The 27918-nt window shown below is 41.7% G+C and overlaps 1 protein-coding gene across 2 annotated transcripts in view; it reads left to right on the forward strand.

Moving 5' to 3' along the window:
- Positions 1-7783: 7783 nt before the first annotated feature.
- The window catches only part of CUL4B (cullin 4B), a 32424-nt gene continuing 12289 nt past the window's right edge, over positions 7784-27918 (forward strand). The window contains exons 1-11 of one of the 2 annotated variants that reach the window (XM_083722782.1): positions 7784-8279; positions 9109-9714; positions 13214-13329; positions 19979-20082; positions 21069-21138; positions 22003-22076; positions 23647-23809; positions 24011-24100; positions 24339-24421; positions 24939-25006; positions 27390-27508. In XM_083722782.1, the coding sequence (XP_083578908.1) occupies positions 8075-8279; positions 9109-9714; positions 13214-13329; positions 19979-20082; positions 21069-21138; positions 22003-22076; positions 23647-23809; positions 24011-24100; positions 24339-24421; positions 24939-25006; positions 27390-27508 (1698 nt within the window). In that variant the 5' untranslated portion in view covers positions 7784-8074. The remainder of the gene's footprint in view (positions 8280-9108; positions 9715-13213; positions 13330-19978; positions 20083-21068; positions 21139-22002; positions 22077-23646; positions 23810-24010; positions 24101-24338; positions 24422-24938; positions 25007-27389; positions 27509-27918) is intronic. The other variant, XM_083722781.1, reaches the window with a different exon arrangement.

Below are 27918 nucleotides of genomic sequence, written 5' to 3' on the forward strand. Positions count from 1 at the left end.
TTTGCATTACCAAACTGATGCAGGCTAGAGTTTCAAACTGAATTGCCCCCAAAATCAAAAGGGCCTCCCATATGAACGCTTCTTATTCTGAGAACGCCCTGAGACTCCAGGTACAGTATAGGGCTGTGCAGGTATATAAATTCAATAAATAATAAATTATGTATATATTCATTAACCAGACTGGAATCCCCTCTTCCCACACAGCCTGACATCAAGTACCCCTTTCAAATATTATTTTACCAAGCTCCTAATAAAACAAGCAGGCCATGCTCCCAGGGTTGCAGCCTTAGCTTTAATCTCAAGGAAACATTTGGTTGCGTCCAGCATTAGTCCTCATCAGAGTGGACTCACTCAAAGCCTTAAAACATGATTGACTTAGGCCCATTCATTTCAGTGGGTCTCTTCTGATTTTAAACATAGCTATATTTGCAACTCAGTATTTCCCAGTTCTGGACTTTTTGCAGTAAACAAACTCCTGCTTGCTAAAGGCTACGCTTGCCAAGTCAGATATGCAAAAGTATGGAGCATCCCAAAGCACATGTTGTGATGATAGGAAGGTCCATACCCTAGTAGCATCTGAGATAAGAAACAACCATTACTTTATTTGAAGTTGTGGGCTGCTGACCCTTTTAAAAAGAAGGTTTGTGAATAGCTCACTCAAAGGTAAGTGTGCAGTTCTATTTACTTAGTTGGTTATATCCATGTGACATCCTAGGTTTTCTTATAAGTACTCTTAGTAGGAAGCAATTTCCTTTTAAACTTGGGGTGGGGGTGGGAGGGTGTCAGGTGGGGGCTCAAGTGCAAGAGCACAAGAAATGCCAGAAACTGATTTGGCTGCTTGAATCTAAGAATCTCTTCTTCAGAAAGTGAGTAGTAAAGGACTTGAGACCACAAGCCGCAAGACTTGTTGACTTATTATGGCTTGAAACCCAAAATCCACCGCTGCTACCATAACTTCTCTGGTTTCATCTTGAATTCCTGCCCTTGACCTGCATCACTTTCTCTCTTATCGAACCCTGTAAATGAGGCTTCATCAAGTTGGTGCCCTCTATACTTCAATTCCCATTCATGGGAGACATAGTGTGCATGGCTAAGCTTACACATAAAGGCTGGATTTAGACACATAAAAAAGGGGTTTCAGGAAAACACATTGTAACCCTCAAAGTGGGAAATCATGTTGGCAAAAGATGGAACAAACAGTGCTATCTGGTGTCACAGTTTTCTGTACTAATGTAGCTCAGTCCACAGTAACAAGAAGTGTAGGAAGACAGTGAGATAATATCTTTATGGGGAAAATCATAGGCCTGTAGAGTTGGAAGGGATCCTAAGAGTCATCTAGTCCAACCCCTACAAAGCAGGAATCTCAGCTAAACTATCCATTAGTTGTTTTATAATGTACCAGAGCAATAAGGAACAACATAAACCCTTGCAATAATAATATTTATTCTACTTGATCTTGGCATGGACATTTTCTTCCTCGGTGTTCAGTTCTAGAATGCCCTTTTCATTTTTTATTGTGGCATCTGTTGTTATACTTTGTTAACATTTTATTGAAAATAAATATATGGGGGGGAGCACCAATTGATAGAATACAAGCTCCCGCTGCAGATGGGGGGGGGGATTAAGCAGGGCCAATCTTCCTACTTGGTACACTAAAGTGTGGTATAGCTAGAAAAACTAAATGATAAGCTGTGTCTTACCTGCTTGGTCTGATTTTATTTCACTTCTGAGGAAGAACATGGCTGAGCTCCCCCCTTGGCCGAATATGGCTGATGCAGTGACTCAGGGCATTTGAATACTTTAATTCCTTACCTTTGGTATAATAGGGTCCAAGTTTTGTGACCCTGTCTTGCTTAACCACGGACTCGGCTAGATTGGTAAAGAAAAAGCATCTTATACATATTGTATACAGTATATGAAATAATACTGTGACAACAGATGGCGCTGTGGAGTCCCGTCTTTCCCTACCAAATTTCCCTGTATGAGTTTACAACACGTTTAACTGATCCAGCCCATTATGTCTGTGCTGTAAAAGAATTATACAGTGGTACCTCCGGTTAAGTACTTAATTCATTCCAGAGGCCCGTTCTTAACCTGAAACTGTTCTTAACCTGAAGCACCACTTTAGCTAATGGGACCTCCTGCTGTCGCCGTGCCGCCGGAGCACGATTTCTGTTCTCATCCTGAAGCAAAGTTCTTAACCCGAGGTAGTATTTCTGGATTAGCGGAGTCTGTAACCTGAAGTGTATGTAACCCGAGGTACCACTGTATAACACTGGATAGTGGCAACACTCCCAAGGGAGGCATGCCTGGCACCTTTATTACATATCTTTAGGCACCAGGTGAAAATATTCCTTTTCAACCAGGCTTTGAGCTGATTAACATCTTATACCTCTTTTTAACGTTTGTGTGAGGGGGTTTATTGTTTTGGTTTGTTTTTGTTTTAATTATGTATTTTGTGTTTTTATCTTGTATTTTTTAATGTTGTGAAATGCTCTGAGATCTACGGGTGAAAGGTGGAATACAAATAAATAAATAAATAAATAAACAAACAAACATTATTACAGTTGCATTGTACTGTTCCTACATGGAATTCAAGGTTCTATATATATGAGTGATGTACCATGCACAGGGACTGATCAGATTCAGATCTGGGCTATGTACACATTACCAGCTTAAAATGTAGCAAGGTTGTTTTCTCAATTTGGATTGAAGCTGTTTTAGGGGAAAATACATCAAAACACAGTATATCGTAAGAAACATCAGAATTGATACAGGACAGATTTCTGGAAAATAAATTGCTAGCAGGGTAGGAGTTTTGCTCCTCTAACCTGGGCATATTTCTTCCAATACCTGTGTTTGGGCCAATACAATGAATCTTACCTTCCCCAGTGGAGCATATCTATATTATTATTAGGGCAGGTGACAAAGGCAGGAGTCTTACGGTTCAAAAACTTCCTGCCCCTTCCTTTCAGGTTGCCTTTTCCAGGCTGAAGTTCCCTTTCTCTAGAAAGTACAGGGAATGGATATCTAACTTTTCATCAGAGGGTGATTATTTTGACAACCTTCTAATTCAAATAACCACACTCTGTCAGCAAACATGTGTTAGAGACCAAAATTTATCTTATACATCAGGATCCTGAAAGCTTCGATACTGCCCCTCTGGTTACAATTAGGCAGGCATTTATGATGTAAACAATTTCCTAAATCCAAGGAAGTCCCCAAAATGGCTTGAATTCCTGCTTGAAGTTCATATTTTGTTTTCATTATTCTGCTGGATTTCTTCACTGGCCAGTTATGAAGGACAATCTGTCTGAAGGCCTCTTCCTAGAAGAATCATCATTGGAATTTGGACTTTCCCTCTCATACCTTTCAGAGCATGTTTGTTTATCCATTGTTCGCTGCCTTTTCCTTCCTTCCTGTACAGCAAGAAATGTGGAGAGCTGACCTGAAACCTCCCAAATTCCATCAAAAGACACCACATTGGGTCTTGAACAAATTAGATTAGGTGGAGGGCCAATATAATTTCTTTGGAAGGTAGCAATTGAGTTGTCAGCATACTCATCCACTATCAGTAGCCTTGGATCTGAAGGGTTTAGATTAAGAATGGAAAAGAACTCATCTAAGCCCATCTCTTGATCATTCATATTGGTGCAAAAGCAGGTTTCTGAATTCAAGTTCCAATATTTATGGATGTCATTTAATTATTTAGTTACGGAATCTGAAAGGGACTTGGCAAAATCAGACCTATCCCCATCTTGATGTACCTTCAAACCATCACTAACTTCAGTTTCTTTGCTGGTAGGTATTTTCTGCAGGGATAGTCAAAATTCCTGTCTCCACTAACCCGACCAGTGTACCAATTACAGCACACAAAAGTTTTCCCCCACATCTGTTTAGATAATAAACATTGTTCACATAAAAGTTCCCATGGTGAGGGAATTTTTTGTTGTGGTTGAGCCTACTAGGCAAAGATAGTGATTCTGCATTGTTCCCACAGTGAGGGAATTTCATTTTCTTTTGTGGCTGAGCCTACTATGCAAAGATAGTTATTCTGCATTGCTGAGGTTTCGTACTATGAAGAAAGCTGAAGTTGCCTATAGGCATATGTATCAGCTCCTAACAAGTCCAGATCAATTGACCACTTTGCTAAGATTTCATTAGAAGAACAAGTAGCAAAACCTCTAACTTGGGATAAGGCATATCCAGCTCAATTTCTTGCACACTTGCCATGTAAAGGACCAGGGCTATCTATACAAGACATATTAACTATATCTTGCTACAGTGTTGAAGCAATGATTCTTCAACATCAACTTCGTTGGACTGGTCATGTTGTGCGGATTCCTGATTATCGTCTTCCAAAGCAACTACTCTATTCCGAACTTTAAAATGGAAAGTGCAATGCTGGTGGTCAACAAAAGAGATTTTAAGACTGTCTCAAGGCGTATCTTTAAAAAATGTAGTATAAACACCAACAATTTGGAAACACTTGCCAGTGAGCGCTCCAACCGGAGAACAGCCTTTACCAAAGGTGTCATGGGGTTTGAAGACATTCAAACTCAGGACGCAAGGGAGAAACATGCTAAGAGGAAGGCACACTTGGCAAATCCATGCTGTGATCCACTCCTGCCAGGAAACCAATGTCCCCACAATGGAAGGACGTGTGGATCCGGTATTGGCATCCACAGTCACCTACGGACTCATTATTAAAAACCATGTTTATGGAAGACAATCTTACTCAGCTACGAGTGATCACCAAATAAGAAGTTCTTGCTACAATTTCTTTACAGTTATCTCCATCTCCCTTTCTCCTATTGCTGGGTTACAATTTCTGGACTAAATTTGGCAGTGAAATTCTGGAGGATTGGTATAAAGCACTGCAGGTCCGTGCTTATGTGGTAACCATCTTAAAATGACAGAGTATCCTTCAGGCAAGTTGGAGTGGGTAAGCATTCCTTATCAGCTAAATGCTGAGCCAAAGCAGCTGCACTCCCAGTGCTTGTCCGCCAATTAAAATATATGGCTTTCAAGCCCACGTAAAAGCAAAACAGATAATACAGATATGCTCCTTGTCTGTATTTTGCAATTAACACTGCTGAGCTAACTGACTTTAAAACTATTCAAAATAAAAACAAACCAAAACTAGGACAGTAGAGTTCCCATATTCTATACTTGTGGAAAACAAGACAACTTTCCTGCCCTACCCTCCTTCTCCTGGAGATTTTGCTGGACTCCATTTCACATGATTTTAACATGTGTCTACAAGCGCCACATTCTGAAATGTTATATATTTATAAGACAAAGTTGACAAACTTCTGAATTGCAAGAAGTCTTCTTCAAACAGAAGTGCTAAAAGTCTGGCTACTATTGAGTTGCATGTATATTTAGGATAGCCATGCTGTGTCTCTGAGGTCACATACAGCTTGGAAGGTCCTGTGTTAAATCCCTGGCATCTTTAGATAAGTCATATTAGGAAAGCCTAGAGAGCTGCTACCACTCAGGGTAGACCATGGGTGCTGGTGAACTACAACTTCCATAATTCCTGATCACTGAACATGCTGGTTGGGACTGATGGGAGTTGTAGTCCAAACGTCATCCAGAGCATGGAACCTTTGTTCCTCCTTATATTGTTGAACTACAACTGCTATCAGCTCAAGGGGCCAATGATTTAACTCAGTTTAATACAGCTTCCAATGTACTCATGAAGAGAGCAAATGACATGATTTCCAAGTCCCAAAGTGAGATATATGGCAAAACACTGCAGAGCAGAATGCCTTTGATTCAGAGTTCCATTCAGACAATCATAACTTTTTCCAATATACTCTTATATTTCCTCCTCACACTCCCAAGTCAATCAATATTTCACCACCACAGAGCATGCTCTAACCTCATTTTACTATTCTGGAGTGTTCCTTCAGGATATTTCTTTTATACTTGTGTAAACTCTATGGTTTTTCTAAGCTTACTAATACCTCACATGTGTGTTTGTCTGGGAGCAGTGCCATTCTGGTGTGTGAAGGTCCACATTGTAGAATGCTGTTATTAATATACAATGTAGCATACTGTGAGTTCATTGTGCTCTACAGCAACAAACAGCCAGCTTTCCTGCCCTAGTGGAATCATAGAATTGTAGGATTGGTTGACTCCAAGGGTCATCTAGTTGCCTTCTGTAGTAAACAAGAGTGAAATGATAATCATGCTTCATTTTTTAAAATTCCTCATTAACTTTATTTCTCAGCATATATGCTGTTGTAAAGAAAATCTGCCCTTTTTCCCTTACGGAGAAAGTGGGTTCCCTATCGGTAGGAGAAAATAACAGAGGCCAACCAGAGAATATTGAGAAGCAAAGCAGGAAAGAGGAGGAACCCAGAACAAATGTGTGCCAGCCCTTATACAGTGGTACCTTGGGTTAAGAACTTAATTCATTCTGGAGGTCCGTTATTAACCTGAAACTGTTCTTAACCTGAGGTACCACTTTAGCTAATGTGGCCTCCCGCTGCCGCCGTCGCGCAATTTCTGTTCTTATCCTGAAGCAAAGTTCTTAACCCAAGGTACTATTTCTGGGTTAGCAGAGTCTGTAACCTGAAGCGTATGTAACCTGAGGTACCACTGTATAGACTTTTGAAATTGCCCACCCTCAAACTCAAGACCACCCCCAGAAACACCATACATACATCACAGAAAGGGTGTAGCCCAAGACCACCACCCCAATACATCATACATAAATCACAGAAAGAGGTGGTCTCCAGCAAAATACTGTATGGCAAAAAACCGTCAATGGTCACTGATTGGATCACACGGGCAGCCTGGCCATTCTTTTGTAATGATAAATACGTAATTCCTGAGCCAGGTCACAGGCTCACCCTATTCACACCTTAAATGTGCCTTAAGGCTGGATTTGTGAGCACAGAGAGGAGGAGGGTTTTTTCATTTCCTCCCTCCTTTCAGAGAAACATTTGGTCAGTTTGGGAGAGTCAAAATGGTTTCAGGACTGTCTTCCTGTACTGTTTTGGACATGTGGTTTATATATTTATGTACGTGTTTGCCTTGTACATTTAATTTACATATTTGAGACCTTAAATTCTTGTAACAATGCACAGGTAGGATCCACTGTGAAATGATTCCTTGCTTCACAAACTAAACATAACATTAAATATATTTTACCTAAATGTCCCCACTGTTTGGACTCTACAGAATTATGTGGAAAAAAACCCTGTTGTTTGACCCTTTAATTAGTTCTATTTTTACTCCTATAAAAACTACAGAAGACACTCCCTGTTTAAAGTTTAAATAACAAATAAGTTTTACTTAGTGCACTTGCAGGTTAAAACTCTGAGGCAAACAGCAGTGCAACACTTCAGCTGCTTTCACACAAAAGGCTGTTCATAACTGTCATAACTGTATCCACTGACATAACTTGCCTCAGATGTATGACATCACAGAGTTCTACTGCCCTTGTATTAACCCTTTGATTAGCATCTTGGATGCTTCCATCTCACCCCTCCTCTCCCCTAATGCAAATACGATCTGTACTTCAGGCTGATAACTATAAAAAACGCAAGCCAGCAAGGAGGACGAAGCTATCTACCAAGTCCAACTTCCCACTCGTCCTGCTCAGGATGATGCTATGTGCATTTATTACTGTATTTTATTATTATATTTTTAAAAAATGTAGGTGAAAAGTGGAGGCGCACTTCACGTCGCTCCTGAACTGCAATAAAAAAAAAAGAAAGCATGGAGGCGTGGCGGGAACCGGGACCATCCCCTCAACCAATTTCTGTCCAGGAAATAAAGGGGGTGGGACACGCGCCTCCTCACCCTTTCCCCTGCAAAAAGGCAGAGAGGAGAGAGCGGTGAGACGGAGAGGTTGTTTCTCAAGGAGCTCCAGCTCCTCCGCTCGTGTGTGCGCGAGGCAACTCCGAAGCCAAGGAAGCCGGAGGGTTTGGGGCGCTGGGAAGGCGAGGCAAAAGAAGGACCAAGACCAGGAGGACGAAGAGTTGCTGCAAGCAGCAAGAACCAGGACCAGGGCAAGCGGCGTGGTTCGGGAGACCTGCCGACACACTTCGCCGGGGAGATGCAGCACTCCGGAGGCGGCAACCCCGCCTCTTCCCGCGAAGAGACATCACCAGAGCCTGGAGCGCGGGACTCCCCAACCACCCCGCCTGGGCACGAGAAGGACTCGCGCCCCCAGCGCCGTCAGCGCCGCCGCCGCCGCCGCCGCCAGCAGCACCACCAGCACCAGCAGCAGCAGCAGCCGCCCGGCAACATGAGCACTTCCGGTAGGTCAGAGGGCAGGAGGAAAAGCGGGTGCCAGGTAGCCGGGGGGGGGGACGTTGGGGCGCGGGGCCTGGTCGGGGGCGAGCGGGCGAGCGGGTGAGTGAGAGAAATAGGGCAGGGTGTTCGGGACTGTCCCCCCCCCCGCGGGCTCCGCACACACGGAGCGCGAGTTCCCCTTGCCGAAGAGCCCCCTCAGCCGCCTCTTTCGGAGCTTCCGGGCGGGGTTGGTCTCCCAGCATGCCGAGCGGCCGGATGTACCGCCATGTTTTGGGCTCCCTGCCTCTTGTGCCTATAGTATTGACAATAACAAGCGGCGCGGCGGCCTCCCTTGTTCGTTTCCCCCTCTCCCGGCCGCGAAGGAGGTGGCGGGGAAGCGAGAGGGAGCGGGAAAGGGAGCCCGGCTCCCCTCTCCGCCCCTCCTCGGGAGAGAGGTGATCTCGGGGAAAGGAGCGAGGCAGAGAGTGGAGGGGACCCTGGCCGCCTCCGGGAGCTGAGAAAGTGAGGGGACGGGCAGAGGCAGAGTCGCTGAGAGAGGTTCGCGGGAGTCCGGGGCAGGGTGACCAGGCGGAGCTGCCCTTCCCCTCTCGGGGAGCCAGACGCCTTTTCTGAGAGATCGATCCGAGCGGGAAGGGGTGAAGGGAAGGCCGGCAAGGGCTTCCTTTCCTCCTGAGAGGGAAGAGAAGAGAAGCGAACCGGCTGGCAAGGAGGCACTTGTTCTGCCTGGACAGACGAGGCAGAGATCTTCCGCGACTTGCTCTTCCTACCTGTCCCACCAGAAGGATTTGATGCCCTTCAGCCTGCTCACCTCTGTGGTGTTCATGTTTCCCACAGGTTTCACTTCCCCCAACCCCTCAGCAGCAGCAGCTCAGGAGGTCAGACCTGCCACTGATGGTAGTAGCAGCAGCAGCAGCAGCAGTGGTGGCGGCGGTGGCGCCTCATCTTCTTCCAAGAAAAGAAAGCTAAATAGTAATAGCAGCAGCACTGATAGAGAAGAGGTTGAATCCATCACCTCCTGCTCCTCCGTTCTTCCCAGAAATAACTCTTCCACATCCTCTATTGCTGCTACTACTACTACTACCACGACCATCACCACCACCACCACCCCCCCTGCCACCTCTGCCTCCTGTTCCTCCTCATCAGGAGTTGCCTCTTCCAACCATTACCTGCAGAAGAAGTTGCGCTTTGAGGACTCCTTGGATTATTTTGGACTTGATGCGAAGATGGCTGAAGAGTCTTCCTCCTCCTCTTCCTCCTCGTCACCTGCTGCCTCTTCTCAGCAGCAGCACCAGCAGCAGTTCAAAAACAAAAGCCTCTTAATTTCCTCAGCTGTGGGACACCACGCAAATGGCCTGACCAAAGCTGCCTCTTCCACTGTCTCCAGTTTTGCCAACAGTAAACCTGGGTCAGCCAAGAAGTTAGTGATCAAGAACTTTAAAGGTAACATGGTCATTTCATTCCTTATCTCTGAAATGTGTATCTACATAAAGAGGGATGGCACGTACTTTGCAGAATTCTTTGGTGTGTGGGATCATATTCACCACTCTGCCACGGAATCCCTTGCCAGAGGAAACCAGACCACTTACCAGGGATCCGTTACAATTTTATCCCCAAATGTAGTGCTTTCTTTTTTGCCAAACAAAAAAAGCATCAGGTGTTCATTCATATAGCTGGTTTGGAAAAGATATGTTTTGTGGAATTAACTCTCCCTGTAATTGGTGGTTGCAGAGGGGAGGGACAGGAATTTTTCATTCCTTCTCCAATGGCTCTAAAAATGAAACCAGTCCCTCTCAACATATCCCCAGCTCTTCACTATACATCCATGCTCCAGTTTCCCCTTTCTTGCTGCAGTTCTCGAGTTAAATGGAATGTGAAGCTTTTAAAAGTATGACAAAAAGATATAATATTGAAGACAGACTATTTTTAAGTTGCAGCTTAGAAAAACTTAGATTGATGCATATGCTTCTGTTTCTTAAACATGTTTGTGAGATTACCGCTCTTTTCCATAATCATGTGTTTAGAGATTTTTAAACAAAGTTGTATGCTATTTCCTGCAGCTGCATGTGAGGAAGTACTAGTATGCTGGTACAGAACAGGGCATAGCATCCTTGACCTGCTAAAATCATACACTGGGAGTTTTCATTAGAATGAGGTAGCAGCTATTTCATCCTTTCCTTATTTCTCAGTCAGTTTAGGATAAAATTGTAGGGATACAATCATTTCCACAAGTATAATGTGAATCCTATAGAGTTGTTTGCCAGAGACATTCATCTTGGATGGTAGGGAAGGAAATGAGAGGATCCTATCATTTCTGGAATTTTGTATTTTCTCGAGGCATGTGTGTCTCCATAGTTTGAGAACCTGTCAAATATTCCCTCTAATGTTTGGTTGAGTCCCAAGTAAAAAGCTTAAAATTATTCTTGTAATCAGCATACATATATTTATTACATGGAGGAGGCTAGATGGAAAATGAGAGAAAGCCAAAGAATTTTGCCTGGACACTCAGGTTTTTAAAGCAGCATGTAATGTGGGTGTTAAATTAGGGTTGTAGCACTCCTTAGATAGAATGAGTTCTGTTTGGTTCTGGTTCTGAAAAGAAATTCCTATGCTCAGAATGTGCTCGGAGGCACTCTGCTCTTTAATTCTAACTGCACCTCTTTTGCACTTGTCGCTGGTTGGCAAATCATGGGAGTCTAATAAAAATAGTAGATCTGAGCAGTGGGAAGATTGCCCATTCCTAACCAAAAGTCTCAAAGCTAGGTACTGTAACTTCAAATGGGGTAGTAATGTTAATTTGTTGCAGTAAAAAGACAAAAAAGCCATGGGGGACCTGATGTACCAACCTTAATTCTGTTGTTGTTAGGTTTTTTTTAACTGTTTCTAATATTATGTTGCAACTGCTGCAACCCACCTTAGGGTGAATGGTGGATATAACATTTTCTAGTGAATTTTGATATCTGTATACGTAAGGGGGGAGTTTATGGATATGCACATACCAAGAATGATAAAGCAGGCTTTGATGTATTAATCTCTGGCTTTGAAGAGCTTCGTTATGTCTCTGAAAAAATATAATTTGTTTTTAAATATCTGTCTCAAAACATTTCTGCTTTCTAATCAAGTTAATTAACTTGCTTTTTTAAAGGAAGTATCTTACTTCAGGAAATGATAGAGTATATTGGCTGTTTCTTGCTTCTAAGTACCTTCCATCACTCTACAAAAGAAAAACAATACAGATGGTCCTTATTTTTGTAATTATAAAAAATATTTTTATAATTTTGGCCTCACCACCATACACACATTCCTGTTTGTCTACCCTTAACACGCAGGTCAAGCTGTCTTTTGTTAAACCGTGTTTGCCTTTCCCAGACACTTTCCATTCATTTCTTTGCTTCTGACTGGTAAATGTGAATCTTGCATTTCCATTTCCTGACTCGTATATAAGTCCAGTTCTCACTGAGCGTCCATTTGACTCTTTTTATGCTTCTTTTGGGCAAATGCCTCACTGACAAATTAATGGTACCAAGCATGTATGTATTGTGAAGAATCTGTATTTCTTTTCCTTTCCTTACTGTATATATACTATTCTTGCCACAATTGAAGAGTGTAGAAATGTCTGTGGATGAGGATAGGATACATCTTCAGCTGAAATGGTAGATCTAGAATGGGAACATCATCTGCTAGCATATAAACTGTACTGCAAATCTGATGTTCAAGCCACACCACATGAGGAATATGCACACTTCCTCAAGAGCTGCTTATTAGTAGCCCTGGCTACTAATCAGTTTGATCTTGCATGATGTTGAAATGATGCTAAGTCAATAAGAACATTTGTATGGCTTGGTTTTCAAACTCCATACAAATGATATGCTTAAGGGGGCATTTTAAAATTGATCCATGAAACTGGCAGCACATGAGGAATAAATCTTATCTACTTCATAAGTAGGATATAGTATTTAGAACGTGGTAAGATAAAAGCCAGTACCTTGAATCCTGCCTTGAAGACTTGCATATTGGAATACTTGTGTAATGTGCTCCTTGTGATATTTCCGTTTCATGAGGCATTGTCTGTATACTGAAGATTCTGAAAAATAATCAAGAAAGCTTTGCACACAATACATTACAGCAGCTGATTTTTTAAAACATAAATGCTTTTTAGTTCTGAATTACAGGAGTGGGGATAGGCAATCCAAGGCAATCTAGTTTTGTACTGGTCAATTATTGCTTAATAGAATTGTCAAGTTCAGTAGCTAAGTCCCCATGATTTGCAATCCATTTGGGAAAGGTAAAGGGACCCCTGACCATTAGGTCCAGTCGTGGCCGACTCTGGGGTTGCGGTGCTGGCATACAGCTTCTGGGTCATGTGGCCAGCATGACTAAGCCGATTCTGGCGAACCAGAGCAGAGCATGGAAACACTGGAGTGGGTACCTATTTATCTGCTTGCACTTTGACGTGCTTTCAAACTGCTAGGAGCAGGGACCGAGCAACAGGAGCTCACCCCATCACAGGGATTCAAACCGCCGACCTTCTGATCGACAAGTTCTAGGCTCTGTGGTTTAACCCTCAGCGCCACCCGCATCCCGCAATCCATTTGACTCATCTCGAATTCAACCATTTCACCATTCTGATGGGTCAGTTTAGCAGAGATCTGTATTGTTCAGAGACAATGTCTAGTTTTCATTTGTTTACTTGCAAGTCACTATTGTGACCTGGCTACTGATGGGGCAGAAACTGGTACGTTGAGCATCTCCTAGAGGGATTATTTGTATGTAAGCATAAGTACAAATGCTTCCTTGACTATGAGTTTTGACAAAGAAGTAAATCTTGTGGGTCACTATTGAAAGCTCACTAAATGGCCTTTGGTCTGCTCCAGAAAGGCTGTTCTTATGTTCTTAAATTATATATTTGCTGTAAAAGACACTAATTTTTAATATCTTGCAGATAAACCTAAACTGCCTGAAAATTACACAGATGAAACCTGGCAAAAACTGAAGGAAGCTGTAGAAGCTATTCAGAACAGTACTTCAATTAAGTACAACTTAGAAGAGCTCTATCAGGTAAGTGTCAAAACTTGTAGCATTCAATAACATAGGTAAAGCCGTACTAGACTGTAAACATCCGTGAGGTTTTTAGCCCACTTTCTAGGGCCTCAAACTATCTGGGTTTGAAGTGTGGATAAGGACCCATAATCACTCAGTGAAGACCAGGTTGAACTGATGGTACTTCAGAAAACTAACGAGAGCTCCTTCACAAATTCATCAAGCCAGATATACTTTTTCCATCAACACAGAAAAATATTCAGATGTTCATCTGAATGGCTTTTTTCTGGTACATTCACTATGGTTCAGGCACTCTAGAATTTGTAGTGGCACTTCAACAAAACAGTGAAGACTGGTCACAATTTTAGGTGTCCTGCACTTCAGAGAGGGACAAACTACAGTTTGAAGTACATCTTCAGGAGTACTATGCTGGCGTGACCAAAGATTCTCTGGATAGATAGGATGATAAGCTTCACAGGCAAACAAAGGTTCTGCTTATTGCTGGGACGACAACTTCCATCTCAGTTTGTTTCTTGTTCCTAGTGTGCTGACACAGACCTATTGTGAGGCCGAAACATCGCAGGCAGGGAGGCTTTTTTAACATGAAATTGAAGTACAACTTCCCCAGTTTTTTATATTATTTATTAGTAATATATGTATATATTATATATTGCACACTTGTTTAAAGTACAGTGGTACCTCGGGTTAAGTACTTAATTCGTTCTGGAGGTCCGTTCTTAACCTGAAACTGTTCTTAACCTGAAGCACCACTTTAGCTTATGGGGCCTTCTGCTGCCGCGCTGCCGGAGCACGATTTCTGTTCTCATCCTGAAGCAAAGTTCTTAACCTGAGGTAATATTTCTGGGTTAGCGGAGTCTGTAACCTGAAGCATATGTAACCCAAGGTACCACTGTATCAAGATGGTGTTCGGCACATATAATAGAACATAAAAAAAAGCATAAAACATTAAGAGGAATTGTTGGTGCTTGCAGAAATATGAAGTCATCCACTGCTCTGCAGCACTCAAAATACTTTTAATGCTAGTGGAAATGTAAATTAGTGTACTACCATTAGTTTACTCTTCAAATGAGTAAAGTTAAAGTAATCTGAAAAAGCTAGAAAGGCAAGTTGTCATAAGTAGATCCAAGTTACAGTATCGCTAAAAATGGGGAACTTAAGTTGCTTACTGACTTTTTTATTTGGTATTTACCTACTTCTAGAGAAGCAGGAAGCAATGATGAAATGTTTCAAACTCCAGCCTCAAATACTTGAATACCTGGAATTTTGCTTGTTTTTATAGGAAGCACACTTAAGATATCAAGAGACATAACTTCAGTAGTCCCTTTTACTGCAAATGCTTGGTATATTCTTTTCTTTGTTGCCTTAAAAGTAACAGATTCCCTTACCTTAAAGAAGCAGCATTTACCGCATTTTTCGCTCTATAGGACACACCTTGTTTTAGAGGGGGAGAACAAGGAAAAAAAATCCCCTGCTCAGCGCCCCTTCAGCGAAGCGGCAGGAGAAACGGAGCCCCTTCCATTTCTCCTCCCGCTTCGCTGAAGGGGCGCTGCGCAGCTCTCCCTCTCCTGAAGCCAGGAGAGTCTTACTCTCCTGGCTTCAGCAAAAGGAACCTGCTGCGCTCCGGAGGCTTCAGGCGGAGTCTTGCTCTCCCGGCTTCAGCATAAGGAACCCGAAGCCTCCGGAGCGTGGAGGGAGCGCTCCCTCTGTACTTTGGAGGCTTCGCGTTGCTATCGCTGAAGCCAAGGAGACTGCATTTGCTCCATAGGATGCACACACACATTTTCCCTTAATTTTTGGAGGCGGAAAAGTGTGTCCTATAGAGTGAAAAATACGGTATATGCAGAGTTAAGCATTTGTATCATTTTTGTGTATATTTTATAGGATTACCTCATCTTCTTTATCACTTACCATCCCTTCTTCCCTATCTGTTCCTATATTATTTTGAATGCATGTTTTCTCTCTCACACTTTAGTTTTGCCAGTTAACTGTTGAGTTTTCTGTAGAACCACAGTATTTCACAGACCCACTAAGCCTTTGCTTAAGACTTTATAATCTGATTATGTGTGCTTCTATGGAATTACTTTGCATCTTCACTGATTTTTGGAAAGATAACCTTTACTTTGGGTTTTGTGAATGTCAAAGGAAAGATTCTTAATCTGCATGCAGTTTGTATTCAGTTTGTTCAATACCTGTCTTTCAAAGGTCTTCTTAATGTAGAGTATTCTGTAGCTATTCCGGTTAATAACTGTGTAGGATTTTGAATCTTTGAAACTACTATTTGGATATCACTTGTTAAGTGTACTTTTTATCTAAGGGGGGGGGTGTTGAATTATTTCTTAAATTATCACTATTGTCACTATTAAGAAGTGAACATTATTCCATAGGATAGTATAATCAAAAGACTGAACAAAAATAATGACCGAAACATTGGCTATTCGATGTTGCTATTTTAAAATGGGGGTGGGAAGGATCTTGTTAGAGTGCTTCTTGTTGCATGGCTGTTTAGGACAAAAGTTCCTAACATTTAAAATATAAAAACAACACTCAGTTATTATTATTAATATTTTTTTAAATTAGTTTTTTACCCACAAAGTTCTCAAAGTGACTTACAAGATTAGATACAGCAGATAAAAGCAATAAAAGCCAGAAAATGTAAAACAATGTATAGTGCAAAATACAGAAAATGCTAACACAGTAACATACGAATAAGTCCTATTGCTTGTGATACAAATCTGATACACATACATCTCCTGACATAACTTTCAAATGGAGTAAAGTCCAAATTTTACAGTTGCATAGTTGGAGTTGGAATGGCCTCGAGCAGGCAGCCCTAGCTTCTAAGAGCTGTTGTTCTAATTGGCTTGTGGGAATCTCTCTTGCCTCAGAAGACGAAACTAGATTTAATTGGCTTAAGTTACAAGAAGGTAGATTTTGGTTGAACATTCGGAGAAACATCTTAATGGTTGGAGAAATTCAACCATAGAACCAATTACAAGATAGGCTTTCCATTGTTGAAACCCTGCAGGCACTGGCTGGGTAGGCCAGTAGATGCTACTGTGCTGGGTGGGCCAGTGATCTGACTATATACAAGACTGCTTCCTATGTTCCTCTGGATTTTGTGCCTCAAGCAGGGAATGGGACTACGTGGCCTACGAAAACTGTGTCAACTCTTGAATTCACATAGGTAGAATACTGTACTAGGTTGATTAACATATATTCCAAGCTTTGCGGCTGATGGGAGAACCTTCAACATCTTTTCTCCTTGGGAGTCCCTTAAAAGAAATAGTAACTAGAAATTGAGTTGTAGGCATACCACGCAAATTGTCTTGTGGCTTATCTCCATGTTTCTCTTACCTCTTACTTTGAGGAGGGTGTCTTGCTACGTTATTGATAATGCATTGTGCTTTCTGGCACACAGCAATTACTGAAAATTAATTATCAAAGCATTCAATTGGCATTCTGCTTTATTATTTATTTATAGCATTTGTACCCTGCTCTTTAGCCAAAAAGGCCTCTAAAATGACTTACATAAAATCAAAACAAGACACTCTTTACCTACAGGTTTACAATCTGAGAAAACAACCAAACAAACCCCACAACACACAAGGGGAAAAGGATGGAAGAGGAAAATAAAAAGAAAAACTCTGGCACCAATTTCTAGACTGTTTTTCCTATATACCTGTCGGCACAGTTCAGAGGCAGATGGTGCCTGATGCTGGGCTTCCAGCAGAGCCAATGGACTGACCCTGCTTACTCTCCCATTGAGGCAGTCTGCTGGAATGGCTTCCCCCAGAAGACAGTTGAGGGAGAGGAGGCTTGATGGGTCTAGTCAGTGTGTCACAGCAGAGCCTGTGTAATGAGCTCCGCTTCTTAGCTGTACATTAGGAAACAATGGTTATTTAGCAGAGTAATTGACTACCTCCGGAGGTAGCAGGTCTCCTTTTGCTGGAGTTTTTAAGGCAAGAATTGGGTGGTCATCTGTTAGAGATGCAGGAGTTTCATCTTGTATTGTAGATCCTTCACTGAACAGGGGCTTGGACTAGATAACTGCTCTTTCTTCCACATTCCATAGACGAGCCTTGTGGAAGATAGTTAAAAGCTCATTTAAGGGTTATTTGGGGATAAACTTGCATGTTTTCAACCAGTACTTCTGACATCTTAGGGTAAGATATCCTAGTATAATTTTATATGTATGTTCTGTGGAAATCTGTCAGCCTCCTAAGGTTAAGGCCTTAGGGGACCCCTCTCTAGTATGTGTTCAAAGTGATCTCCCAGCTAGCACCAGATATTTTTACAGCAAAGTAACTGTATTTTCTATTGACACTATTCGTTTGCATCTATTTTTAACATGTGTTAAAAATAGTAATATAAGTTGCTGGTGATGTGAATACTTGATAAAACTGTTCTGCTAAAGTGCAGCTGCCCAGTAAATGTAGCCAATTCCAAATGTGCATTTTAATGCACGATTATGTATGCCACAGCAACAAGATATTTTTCTCCCACATTCCTCAAAAAGATTCTTACGAGTATTGTTTTGATCAGCAATATACTCCTTAGTGCACTACTTCCCCTGCTGGCAAAAATCCTTGTAAAGCAACACTAGATTATTTGAGTCTCCCACTTCTTCAAACCCCCTTAGTAGAGCTTTGAGGTGAACTTATTCATACCAGTCCCCTTCTCTCAAATGTGCTAAATTTCAGATTAGTGAATAAATTTGGATCTCCTTTTCCAAGATTTGTCTTAATTTAGTCCATAATAATTTATTTAAACTTCTTCATCAGTAGACCTGGTGCTTTTGCAGAAGAAGGGAACAAGTGACATAAACAAAAGAAAGATTTCTGTCTTGAAGTCCTTACAATCACTATGCTTTAACATGGGCAGGGCGAGAGGTTAGAATTAATATGAGCAAATACAACTAACATGTACATAGACTTTGTTTTAGTTGATGAGGGTACTTAGCATTTATAGGCAATGTTCACAGAGGTAGCTATATTACTGTTGCAGCAAAACAAAAGAATCTTGTAGACTCTTGAAGGCTTACAAATGTATTATGGTATAATATTTCTGGTCCACAAAAGATTATGGCACAATAAATTTGCTAGCCTTTAAGGCTAACGAAGGGAGTATCTGATCCATAATCCCTGACCATTGGCCATGCTGATGTAGATGGAGTCCAACATCTGGAGGGTCACATGTTCATGTTTCAGTGTGTTTCAAGGCTTCTTGTAGTATTTACATAGTGTAGTTGAAGTGTTCATAAGTGCTTTGTGTTCTTATTTGATGAGTACTGTCTCCATATACCAGCAAACAACTGAAATGACATTTGAATAATTTTAGAATACAGCACCTAAAATAAAACACAACAAATATATTCCTTGTGGTTTCAACAGCCAGTAAAACAGTAAATTCAAGCAGGCTTCAATAGTAACACCCAGCAGATATTTGTTGCATGGAAGCATAACCATATTTACTCTGAAGTAAATTCTGTTGCGGAAAATGCAGTTTAAGTAAAGGTAAAGGGACCCCTGACCATTAGGTCCAGTCGTACTGACTCTGGGGTTGCGGCGCTCATCTCACTTTACTGGCTGAGGGAGCCGGCGTACAGCTTCCGGGTCATGTGGCCAGCATGACTAAACCGCTTCTGGCGAACCAGAGCAGGGCACGGAAACGCCGTTTACCTTCCCGCCAGAGTGGTACCTATTTATCTACTTGCACTTTGATGTGCTTTCGAACTGATAGGTTGGCAGGAGCAGGGACCGAGCAACGGGAGGTCACCCCGTCGCGGAGATTTGAACCGCCGACCTTCTGATCGGCAAGTCCTAGGCTCTGTGGTTTAACCCATAGTGCCACCCGCGTCCCTCAAAATGCAGTTTACTTACTAGTAAATGTTCTTAAAATTGCAGCGTTGGTTTTAGAGTAGCGTACAAATAATTTTATGTTTGAACTATAATTGTGAATCTTTGCTAAGCAAAATTAAGGCTATGCCGTCTTCATCACTGGGTCCTGTTTGGGCTGCATGTCCTTTAAGTGTCAGAGTTCTTTGTCTAAAATGTTGCTCATTTGCTAGCCTGGTATTCCATTGTTTTCTTCCATTTTCTTCTTCACGATGTTACTGTAGTTATATTAAATGAGCTCAGTCAGCTGAAAGGCACTCTGCCCAGGGGAGCATGAATGCAACTGCAGTGCATTCTGGCATGTATTTTTGTTCTGTGAACTAACAGCAAAATTGAGAGCCAGATCTTTGGGGTCCCATTTTAAGTAAGTAGTGTTTGTGCAGAAAGTATCCAAAGACTGCAAATGACTTGAGACCTGTAAGCAGACTTCCATTCACATACTGGGGATTTCCCACGCCCATTGTAGTTCTTGGCATCTCCTGAAAAGCCACTCTTGTGGGTTAGTCATATTCATTTAATTGGGTCTAATCAAAGTAGGTCTAGTTTTGAATACCACCCTTAATTTTGATCTCTAATTGTCTAGTGATGCCCCCACATCGGATAGGCATGTTTTTTTAAAACTCGCTGGGAAGAATCATTTTGACTTGTGTTTTTCTGAGAGCTGGCATGTACAGAAAAGTTACGAATTGTAGATGGAGTCCTGCAAATGTTGGTGGAGTTTTTTTCATGTGTCCTCCTTTTCCTTTTTTTAGGCTGTTGAAAATCTCTGCTCATATAAGATTTCTGCAAATTTGTACAAGCAGTTAAGACAGATTTGTGAAGACCATATCAAAGCACAGATCCATCAGTTCAGAGAATATCCTTTTTGTGTAGTAAGTCTGTTTGTGGACTTCATTTTTATAATGCCTGAAATCCAGATACATACACACATCTGTGTTCTTCTGTGTTTCCCTCTGAGGATCTTCCCTGTCAAACTTCAGGGTGGATATTTACATCCTTGGAGTCTTAAAAATCAGTTTAGTGTCTAGGATAGAGTCTTTTGAAATAATAAGTACTGGGACGTAGGTGAGATTTGGTGCTCATATCCTCTGAGGCTGTGTATATGCTTATGATATTACTAGATCACAATGCTTTGAATATGGGTATTATCAAATGTGGACACCTAACTTGAAAGATAAGGTAAGTTCTTTCATAATTTTAAAGCTATTGAGTTCAATGGAATTGTGTCATCACAAGTGTTTGATTAACGTAAAGGTAAAGGTACCCCTGCCCGTACGGGCCAGTCTTGACAGACTCTGGGGTTGTGCGCCCATCTCACTCAAGAGGCCAGGGGCCAGCGCTGTCCGGAGACACTTCCGGGTCACGTGGCCAGCGTGACAAAGCTGCATCTGGCGAGCCAGAGCCGCACACGGAAACGCCGTTTACCTTCCCGCTGGTAAGCGGTCCCTATTTATCTACTTGCACACGGAGGTGCTTTCGAACTGCTAGGTTGGCAGGCGCTGGGACCAAGCAGCGGGAGCGCACCCCGCCGCAGGGATTCGAACCGCCGACCTTTCGATCGGCAAGTCCTAGGCGCTGAGGCTTTAACCCACAGCGCCACCTGCGTCCCCTTGATTAACATAGTGGCCCATTAAATTAGAATGGTGGTCTCTTGGCCATTAGCTGATTTTAAATAAACATTTTTTTCATGATCACATCCTAGCCTAAAACAAAGGCTTTAAAATTAGGCTGGCAGTTTCTTTTGTTTCTATTGAGTTTTCCAGCGATGACGCAGAAGAACAATGTCATCAGGCATTGGTGTTGTCCCAGTTGTTGTGTTAAATTTCTTAACTCCTTCATCATGGATTCATTGGACAGTGTTCTTTTTCTCAAGAAAATAGACAAATGTTGGCAAGACCACTGCAGACAAATGGTAAGGCTTGTTTTCCTTCCAAATAATACTTTTGTGAACTTGGATCCCAGATGGTTTCCCCCCACGAACACCTGCAACTTCCTGAAAACTGCCTTGCCAGTTGGAACAGGAACCATCTTGAGTAGCTTTCCAGGGGTCACAGATAGATGTGGAGGCAGGGGAGATCATTAGCTGTGCAGAGAGAGAAGTGCTTTCTGCACACAGATATTTAGGCAAATAGAACTTTTTGTTTTATACCAATATTAGGAATTGATGCAAGCAATTCTATATTTAGGACCTATTTTTGTTGTATTGCTTTTGTGTCCTGACATCTAGGCATTCAGTTCTCAACTCTTGGTGACAGTTTCTGTTACTTCGAATCTGGTACATTAAGCTGCATAATTTTTAGGTATCCATTAGGAAGGTAACCCTTTTTGCAATGCGCCTCAGTAATTTTAAAAGGGCAGCGCCATAAAACCTGCTTAAAGAAGTATTTCATCAGAATATTATATGAAGAATTAGATTAAAATGTGCCCTCATTTCAGTCTCTGGAGGGAATGAAGTTTCCCCAGGTGACAGGAAGTGCAGCAGCTTTTCAGTGTCTCTTACCCTGTCCTGGTTGTGGAAACCTGCTCATTAATGGGGCAAGTAAGAGGATGTGCACCATTCATCTTAAGGAACATGGTAAAGCAAGAGGGAGGAGTCGGTCAGTTCATATGTTTTACTTTCTAAAGTTGCAGTCAATAAAGTATATTTGGAAGCAAGGCCTGTTAAAATTGGTGGCCTTTCCAACCAAGTAATCATGTTTAGGATCAGGGCACAAGAATGATCTTGCTTTATGTCAAAATGTTTATGGCTTGATTTTTTTTTCCCTCCCCCTTACAGATAATGATTAGAAGTATCTTTTTGTTCCTGGATCGAACATACGTTCTTCAAAATTCAATGCTGCCATCAATTTGGTGAGAATGAAAAGAGAAGTATTGATTTTGGACTTCCAAATGCTTTGTCAAAAATATAGATTCAATTTTTCTTCCCTTCCATTGTGATTAAGAGTCACAGTGAACTGACTGTGAATAGAGAATCTTTGTAGCATGGCTGGTGTATGTTTTCTTTGCTATCCTGACCACCCATATTTTCACAAGGGGTGTGTGTGGCAGTTTAAAGCTAAAGTTAAGCTAAACCAAGTTCATATTTGGAAAGTATCAACTAGCTCCAGAACGGTGAACGAGGTCACTGTGCATATTGTTTGGATACCAAGAATGGCAGCAGTGCTACATGTTGGGAACAATTGAGCCATCAGGAACCAGCTTGGCAAAAGGGTCTCGTGTCTTCTGGCACCGTGTTCAAACATTACAATAAGCCGTACACAAGCCATTTATGCCTGCGTCTTGCCTCTCCACCAGCACTGTGGAGAAACAAAGAACAATTAGCATTGTTTCTTTTGTTGCTGGTTTTTCCATCACTGTTTGCGTGAGCACAACAATTCCTGGTTCAGGTATAATGCCAAGCAGGTGTTATCATGGTTTGTTTCCTCTGCACGCTCACAGTGAGAAGCAAAACAATCCAGGTTGACGCATTCATGGTAAACCATTAATTATGCTTTACTATGAAACGGGCCAGTGGCAAAAGCAAATAGCAATTTAGTCTTGAAATTTTAAAACAGGTGATGCAAAAGTAGAATGCTGCTAGCCTGGAACAATTGACCGCTTGTTTTTGTTTTTAACCATGTAGTTAAGCATGCTTAACAAAATGCAGACCTTTGGGTTATGCCCTCCAGAGCTCTACTCATTGTCTGTGTACTTATTTAAAATCTCCTCAGTGACTTTTACAGGAACAAAATGTGTCAGAGTTTGGTTTAGAGCCTTGTGTTCCCAGTGCAGTATCAGTGTTATAAGTGGTGCACTTTAGGTTGGACCTCAATTTATCATACCGTTTATAGAAGGACTCCTTTCGTGAAAGGAGCTATAAGTTTTTTCCCAACCTATTTATTGCTTGTATTGAACTTGCTACTAGTATTAAATTCTGGAAGCACTCCTTTTGTTTTCTCCCCCAGCCAACTGCCTGTTTTTAATCTTTTAAATCCCATTCTCAACTTAACTCTGGAAGAGTTCCTAGTATGTATGTATTTATCCAGATTTCAGGTTATATGAGTAGGTATATCCAATTCATATGAATACATGCCTCTTAAATGCATTTACACACATTTTTGGTCCTTGGAAAAATGTACAGGTAAAATGGGCCCATTCCACCCTTGGGGTAAGAGCTTGCTATGGACATTTACACAGATCACTTAAGGCCTGGTCAACTACTAGTTTCTGAACCCTTTATGAGAATCTGGCTTGCTGGGTTAGGTCATATATGCATGAAAGAGCCAAGGACTCACTTTCTCTTGTGCTGTATTCAGAAAGTAATACCTGATCAGGCCTGTAGATTACTTCTGCAGTTGAGCACTTAGACAAAATAAATGTAGAACAAAGCTGCCTCTCTGTGTTGGTCTCTGTTTCCTTATAATGATTTATTCGTTTCCAGGGATATGGGGCTAGAATTGTTTAGGACTCATATAATTAGCGATCAGAAGGTCCAAAATAAGACCATTGATGGCATCCTTCTGTTGGTTGAGCGAGAGAGGAGTGGCGAGGCTATTGACAGGAGCCTTCTTCGCAGCCTTCTCAGCATGCTTTCAGATCTTCAGGTAGGCAAGGGATGCCCCATCACATTGAACCTGTACTTGTTGTGTTGTGTTGTGTTGTGTTGTAAACCGCCCTGTAATCTTCTGATGATGGGTGGTATATAAATTTAATTAATAAATAAATTGAATGAATGAATGAATGAATAATGTCAGAATAAGCCGTGAGAGCATCCTAAGCAAATGACCCATTTCTGTTTTCCACAGATTTATCAGGATTCTTTTGAACATAGATTCTTAGAAGAAACAAATCGCCTATATGCAGCAGAAGGACAGAGGCTTATGCAAGAAAGAGAGGTATTTTATTATCTTATTGCTCATGGGGACATTAACCTCCTGGTTAATGAGGGCAGAACAGTAGCTCCCAAGACTTGCTTTGCTGTGCTGACACAGACTACAATTAAGTATTTCAGCAATAATACAACAAGATATAATAATGCCCCTCCAATTTGTTTCTCAGACATTTTCCCCCCAATAAAGGATATACCATTCTCACCTTATTTAACTTTTCTCCATAATTTATTCAATCTGTCAGGTTCCAGAGTACCTCCATCATGTCAACAAACGCTTGGAAGAAGAAGCAGACAGGATTATCACCTACTTGGATCAAAGCACTCAGTAAGTGTGTGGACTCCCTCAACCTGGTGTGTTAAACATGTTAAAAATGACCTCCTGGTTTCAGCATTTCTTTTTGCCAAAGTGTGGTTTAATTTCCTAGACATAAAGAATAATGTCTAGCAAGGCCACACTCACATCAGTTGTCAGAAATTACATAGTTTCCAGAAGAAAAGACAAGCGTTGACACCATTAAAACCATGAAAAACTTAAACAAGTTCTGGGAATAAATTGTCAAAGATGAGAGTTGTAGCTCATCAACATCGAGAGGGCATTGCATTGGCTACCTCTGCTCTAGATGATTTATCTGCTTTATATAAAAGACAGGAGAGACCAGAAGCAGTTTTTTACACACACACACACACACACACACACACACACCCCACCAATCTGGACCATAAACACATTGTTAACAAGTAATTGAAATGTTATTGTTTGAAGCATCTAGGTGTTCCAGTTGGGTTGAAAATGGTTAACTGGTAAGCAAAAAGAATGTAATTCTAAACACTTTTTCCTATAGGAAACCACTAATTGCTACTGTAGAAAAGCAGCTGCTAGGTGAACATTTAACAGCCATTCTACAGAAAGGTAACCTATCTTCCTTCATATAAATCTTTCTTCTTACTGCTTCTTCAGGGCTTTCAGTTCCCTATGCTAAACAGAAACGACCCATTCAGATTCTAAAGTCCCTCTTGCCCACCCAGTTCATGAAATAGCACTGAACAGTATACGAAATGGTGACTTGCAAGCAGTGGCGTAAGCAAGGCCAGGTGGTACCCAGTGTGGAATTTTTTTTTGTCAAACCCCCCCCCCCCCATTTGAAATTATTAAAAGGAAAGATACTTACACAAGTGTTATTTTCTGGTTTATTTACTTAACATTGTGAGCATAAGCACCTAAAACGTTTTTTCCCTAACTTTGTCTCAGAGACTGTATTTTTAATCTCTTTTCAACCATCAAGGCATTCTTAAGTGTTGCCTGCTTCCCACCCCTGCCATCCATATCTACCCTATGTGTCTCCTGAGTTTTTTTCATGTTAGTCTCATCCATTTTTCCTAATTTCCTCCCTTCCTTGCTTCAAGACATTCAATTCTTCTGTTATCAATGGTTCTATCTTAGTAGTCAGTTCTGACACTATTTCAATATTTTTATCCATTTGGGCTCGAATCTTGTCTGCTAAATTATCCCAAATTTCCTTCATCTCTTTAATCAATTCTTCTTTCCACACAGAGAAAAGTCCCCTCAATTCCAAGCAAACCTTGTTCCTAGATATGTTTTTAACTACTCAAAATACTCAGGACCGTGTGGAATGCACATAATTTACTCTGCCTTCCCTGGTTCTCAAAACAGTCAGTTTTACAACAGTACCTTATCACTTTCTCAAGGCCGCTTTCCCAGGAAACACCACTTCCTGTACTTTCCCGTACTCTAGTCTGTTCCAAACTTTAAAATTCCAATTTATCTATAAGAATTCTTTGAAAACAAAACTCAATCTTCTTTAAACCACTCCAGCCAAGGTGTATTCACAATCCAGTTATAAATCCAGTTGAAGGTAATAAAGAATGGGTTTCAGTTAATTTTTAGTCTGAATGTCACATCAACAAGCAAATATACCATTGATGCCTGCCTTGAGCCCCACCCCCCCGCTGCTGGCGACATTGGGCTCCCCATCCCTACTGGACTGACGCTAGTGTCCCCAGAAGCGCAGAGCAGGGCACATAGGAGGAGCAGGCAGTGGCACCCCCAGGCAGGGCTCTGTGGCATCCCTGCTGCCTCCGCTCTATCGCAGGGGCCCATCCCAGCACATGTTCAGGCAGGGAGAGCAGGGCCTGGCTATGGAGGTGCAAAGGGGATGTAATACAACTCAACCCCGCTCAGTTCCTAGCTGTACGAGGGCGGGGCATGGCCAGGGAGAGCAGGGCCTGGCCTGGCCGACAGCACCTGATGCAACTCAGTCTCAACCCCACTAGGTTCCTCGAGGTAATTGCATGTGCGCCCTTGACCTCAAGTACAAATTCAGAGATGAGTTCAGCCAGCATTTTGTCACCCGCCCCCCTCCTGATGGCACCCAGGGCAGACTGCATTCACCACACACCCCTTGCTACGCCCCTGCTTGCAAGTCCTGTCCTCATTGCAGGTAAGGAGCCACTGTAGTGCCTTCAGATGTGTTTCAGAATGAAAACATAATATTCCTAGGAACAGAAAAAGAGAAAGTTTGGGTATAGGTTGTCCGATAAGATTTGTCAACCCTATATAGCATTAAGAGTTTCAAGGCAATATGGATGTCAACTTTCAGTGGAAGACAAGGGGTAGGTGAGATAAACAAAATGTTTTGCTTTCTTGCCTTTTAAAATGGTCATTATGCTTAAGACACCATGCTTTTCAAAGAGAATGAAATCTGCTTTTCCTGAAGGGCAGTTAACATAGGATTACCAGAGAGCCTGTAACCCATATTGGTGGGAGTTGGGTGCATGAGATACAGACAGAAGCATTGTCCATGAGATTCTAGAGCAACATCCAGGAATGCTGCCATTATTGTGCCAAAGCTGATGGAGGGAAAGGGGGTGTTTTTAAAATCACATTTTGCTTACTCTTATGGGGTGTGTGAAAGTACTGAAATGGCTCCCTCTAGCTGTACAGAATGGAAGTGTTTGTTTTGCTTTATCCCATCCTTTATCCTAGGAGTTTGTGAAGGTGTTCGTTGTTATTCTCCTTGCCACCATTTTTTCAATGTTATCCCATTTTAATGATAAAAAACCCATTCTTCACTAGAAATCATGTGGCAGGAGCAGCAGCCTCAGCAATAGATTTAAGACCTTCACTTCTGAAAACTGTCTCATCCAATGTGGTTTCTCAATTCATCTGTTGTCTCACTTTGTCTTCTCCCACCTTTTAGACCTGTAGTTTCTTAAATATTCTCAGTTGCATTTGTTTCATTTGGAGTAATTAGTAACACATTTTTATCTTGCAGGTTTAAATCACCTTTTGGATGAAAATCGAATTCAGGATTTGTCTCTATTGTATCAGTTGTTCAGTAGGGTGAAAAATGGAGTGCAAGCTCTCTTGCAGCAATGGATTGAATATATAAAGGTATCAATATGTGACTTATTTCGAAAAGTTAACTTGGAGGAGCAAGTCTTAAATTTATTGAGGTGGGGAAAGATGTCTGCAAAATCTTGGTTTATAAGCCATATATGACAAATCATGTGGCTAAGCTGTCGCCATAGTTTTCTAAAATATAGGCTGAACAAGTTTGCATCAACATTGTTGTGAGCACAGTGGGGAGCCATCATCTCTATTGGATCCATTTCATTCCCTTTCTTGACTTAACATTCTGAAAATCTTCATGGGTTAACATAAAGCTTCCCTGGCTGACTTTGTACCAGCTTCATTGAGTTGTTGTGGTAATTAAATGGGGGTGTAGGAACCATGTACACCACCTTGAGCTCCTTGAATAAAGGGCAGGGTGTAATGAAATAGGCAATAAATTGATTAGTGCA

Source organism: Podarcis gaigeae, assembly GCF_964106915.1.
Source record: "Podarcis gaigeae genome assembly, chromosome: Z".
Taxonomy (NCBI): domain Eukaryota; kingdom Metazoa; phylum Chordata; class Lepidosauria; order Squamata; family Lacertidae; genus Podarcis; species Podarcis gaigeae.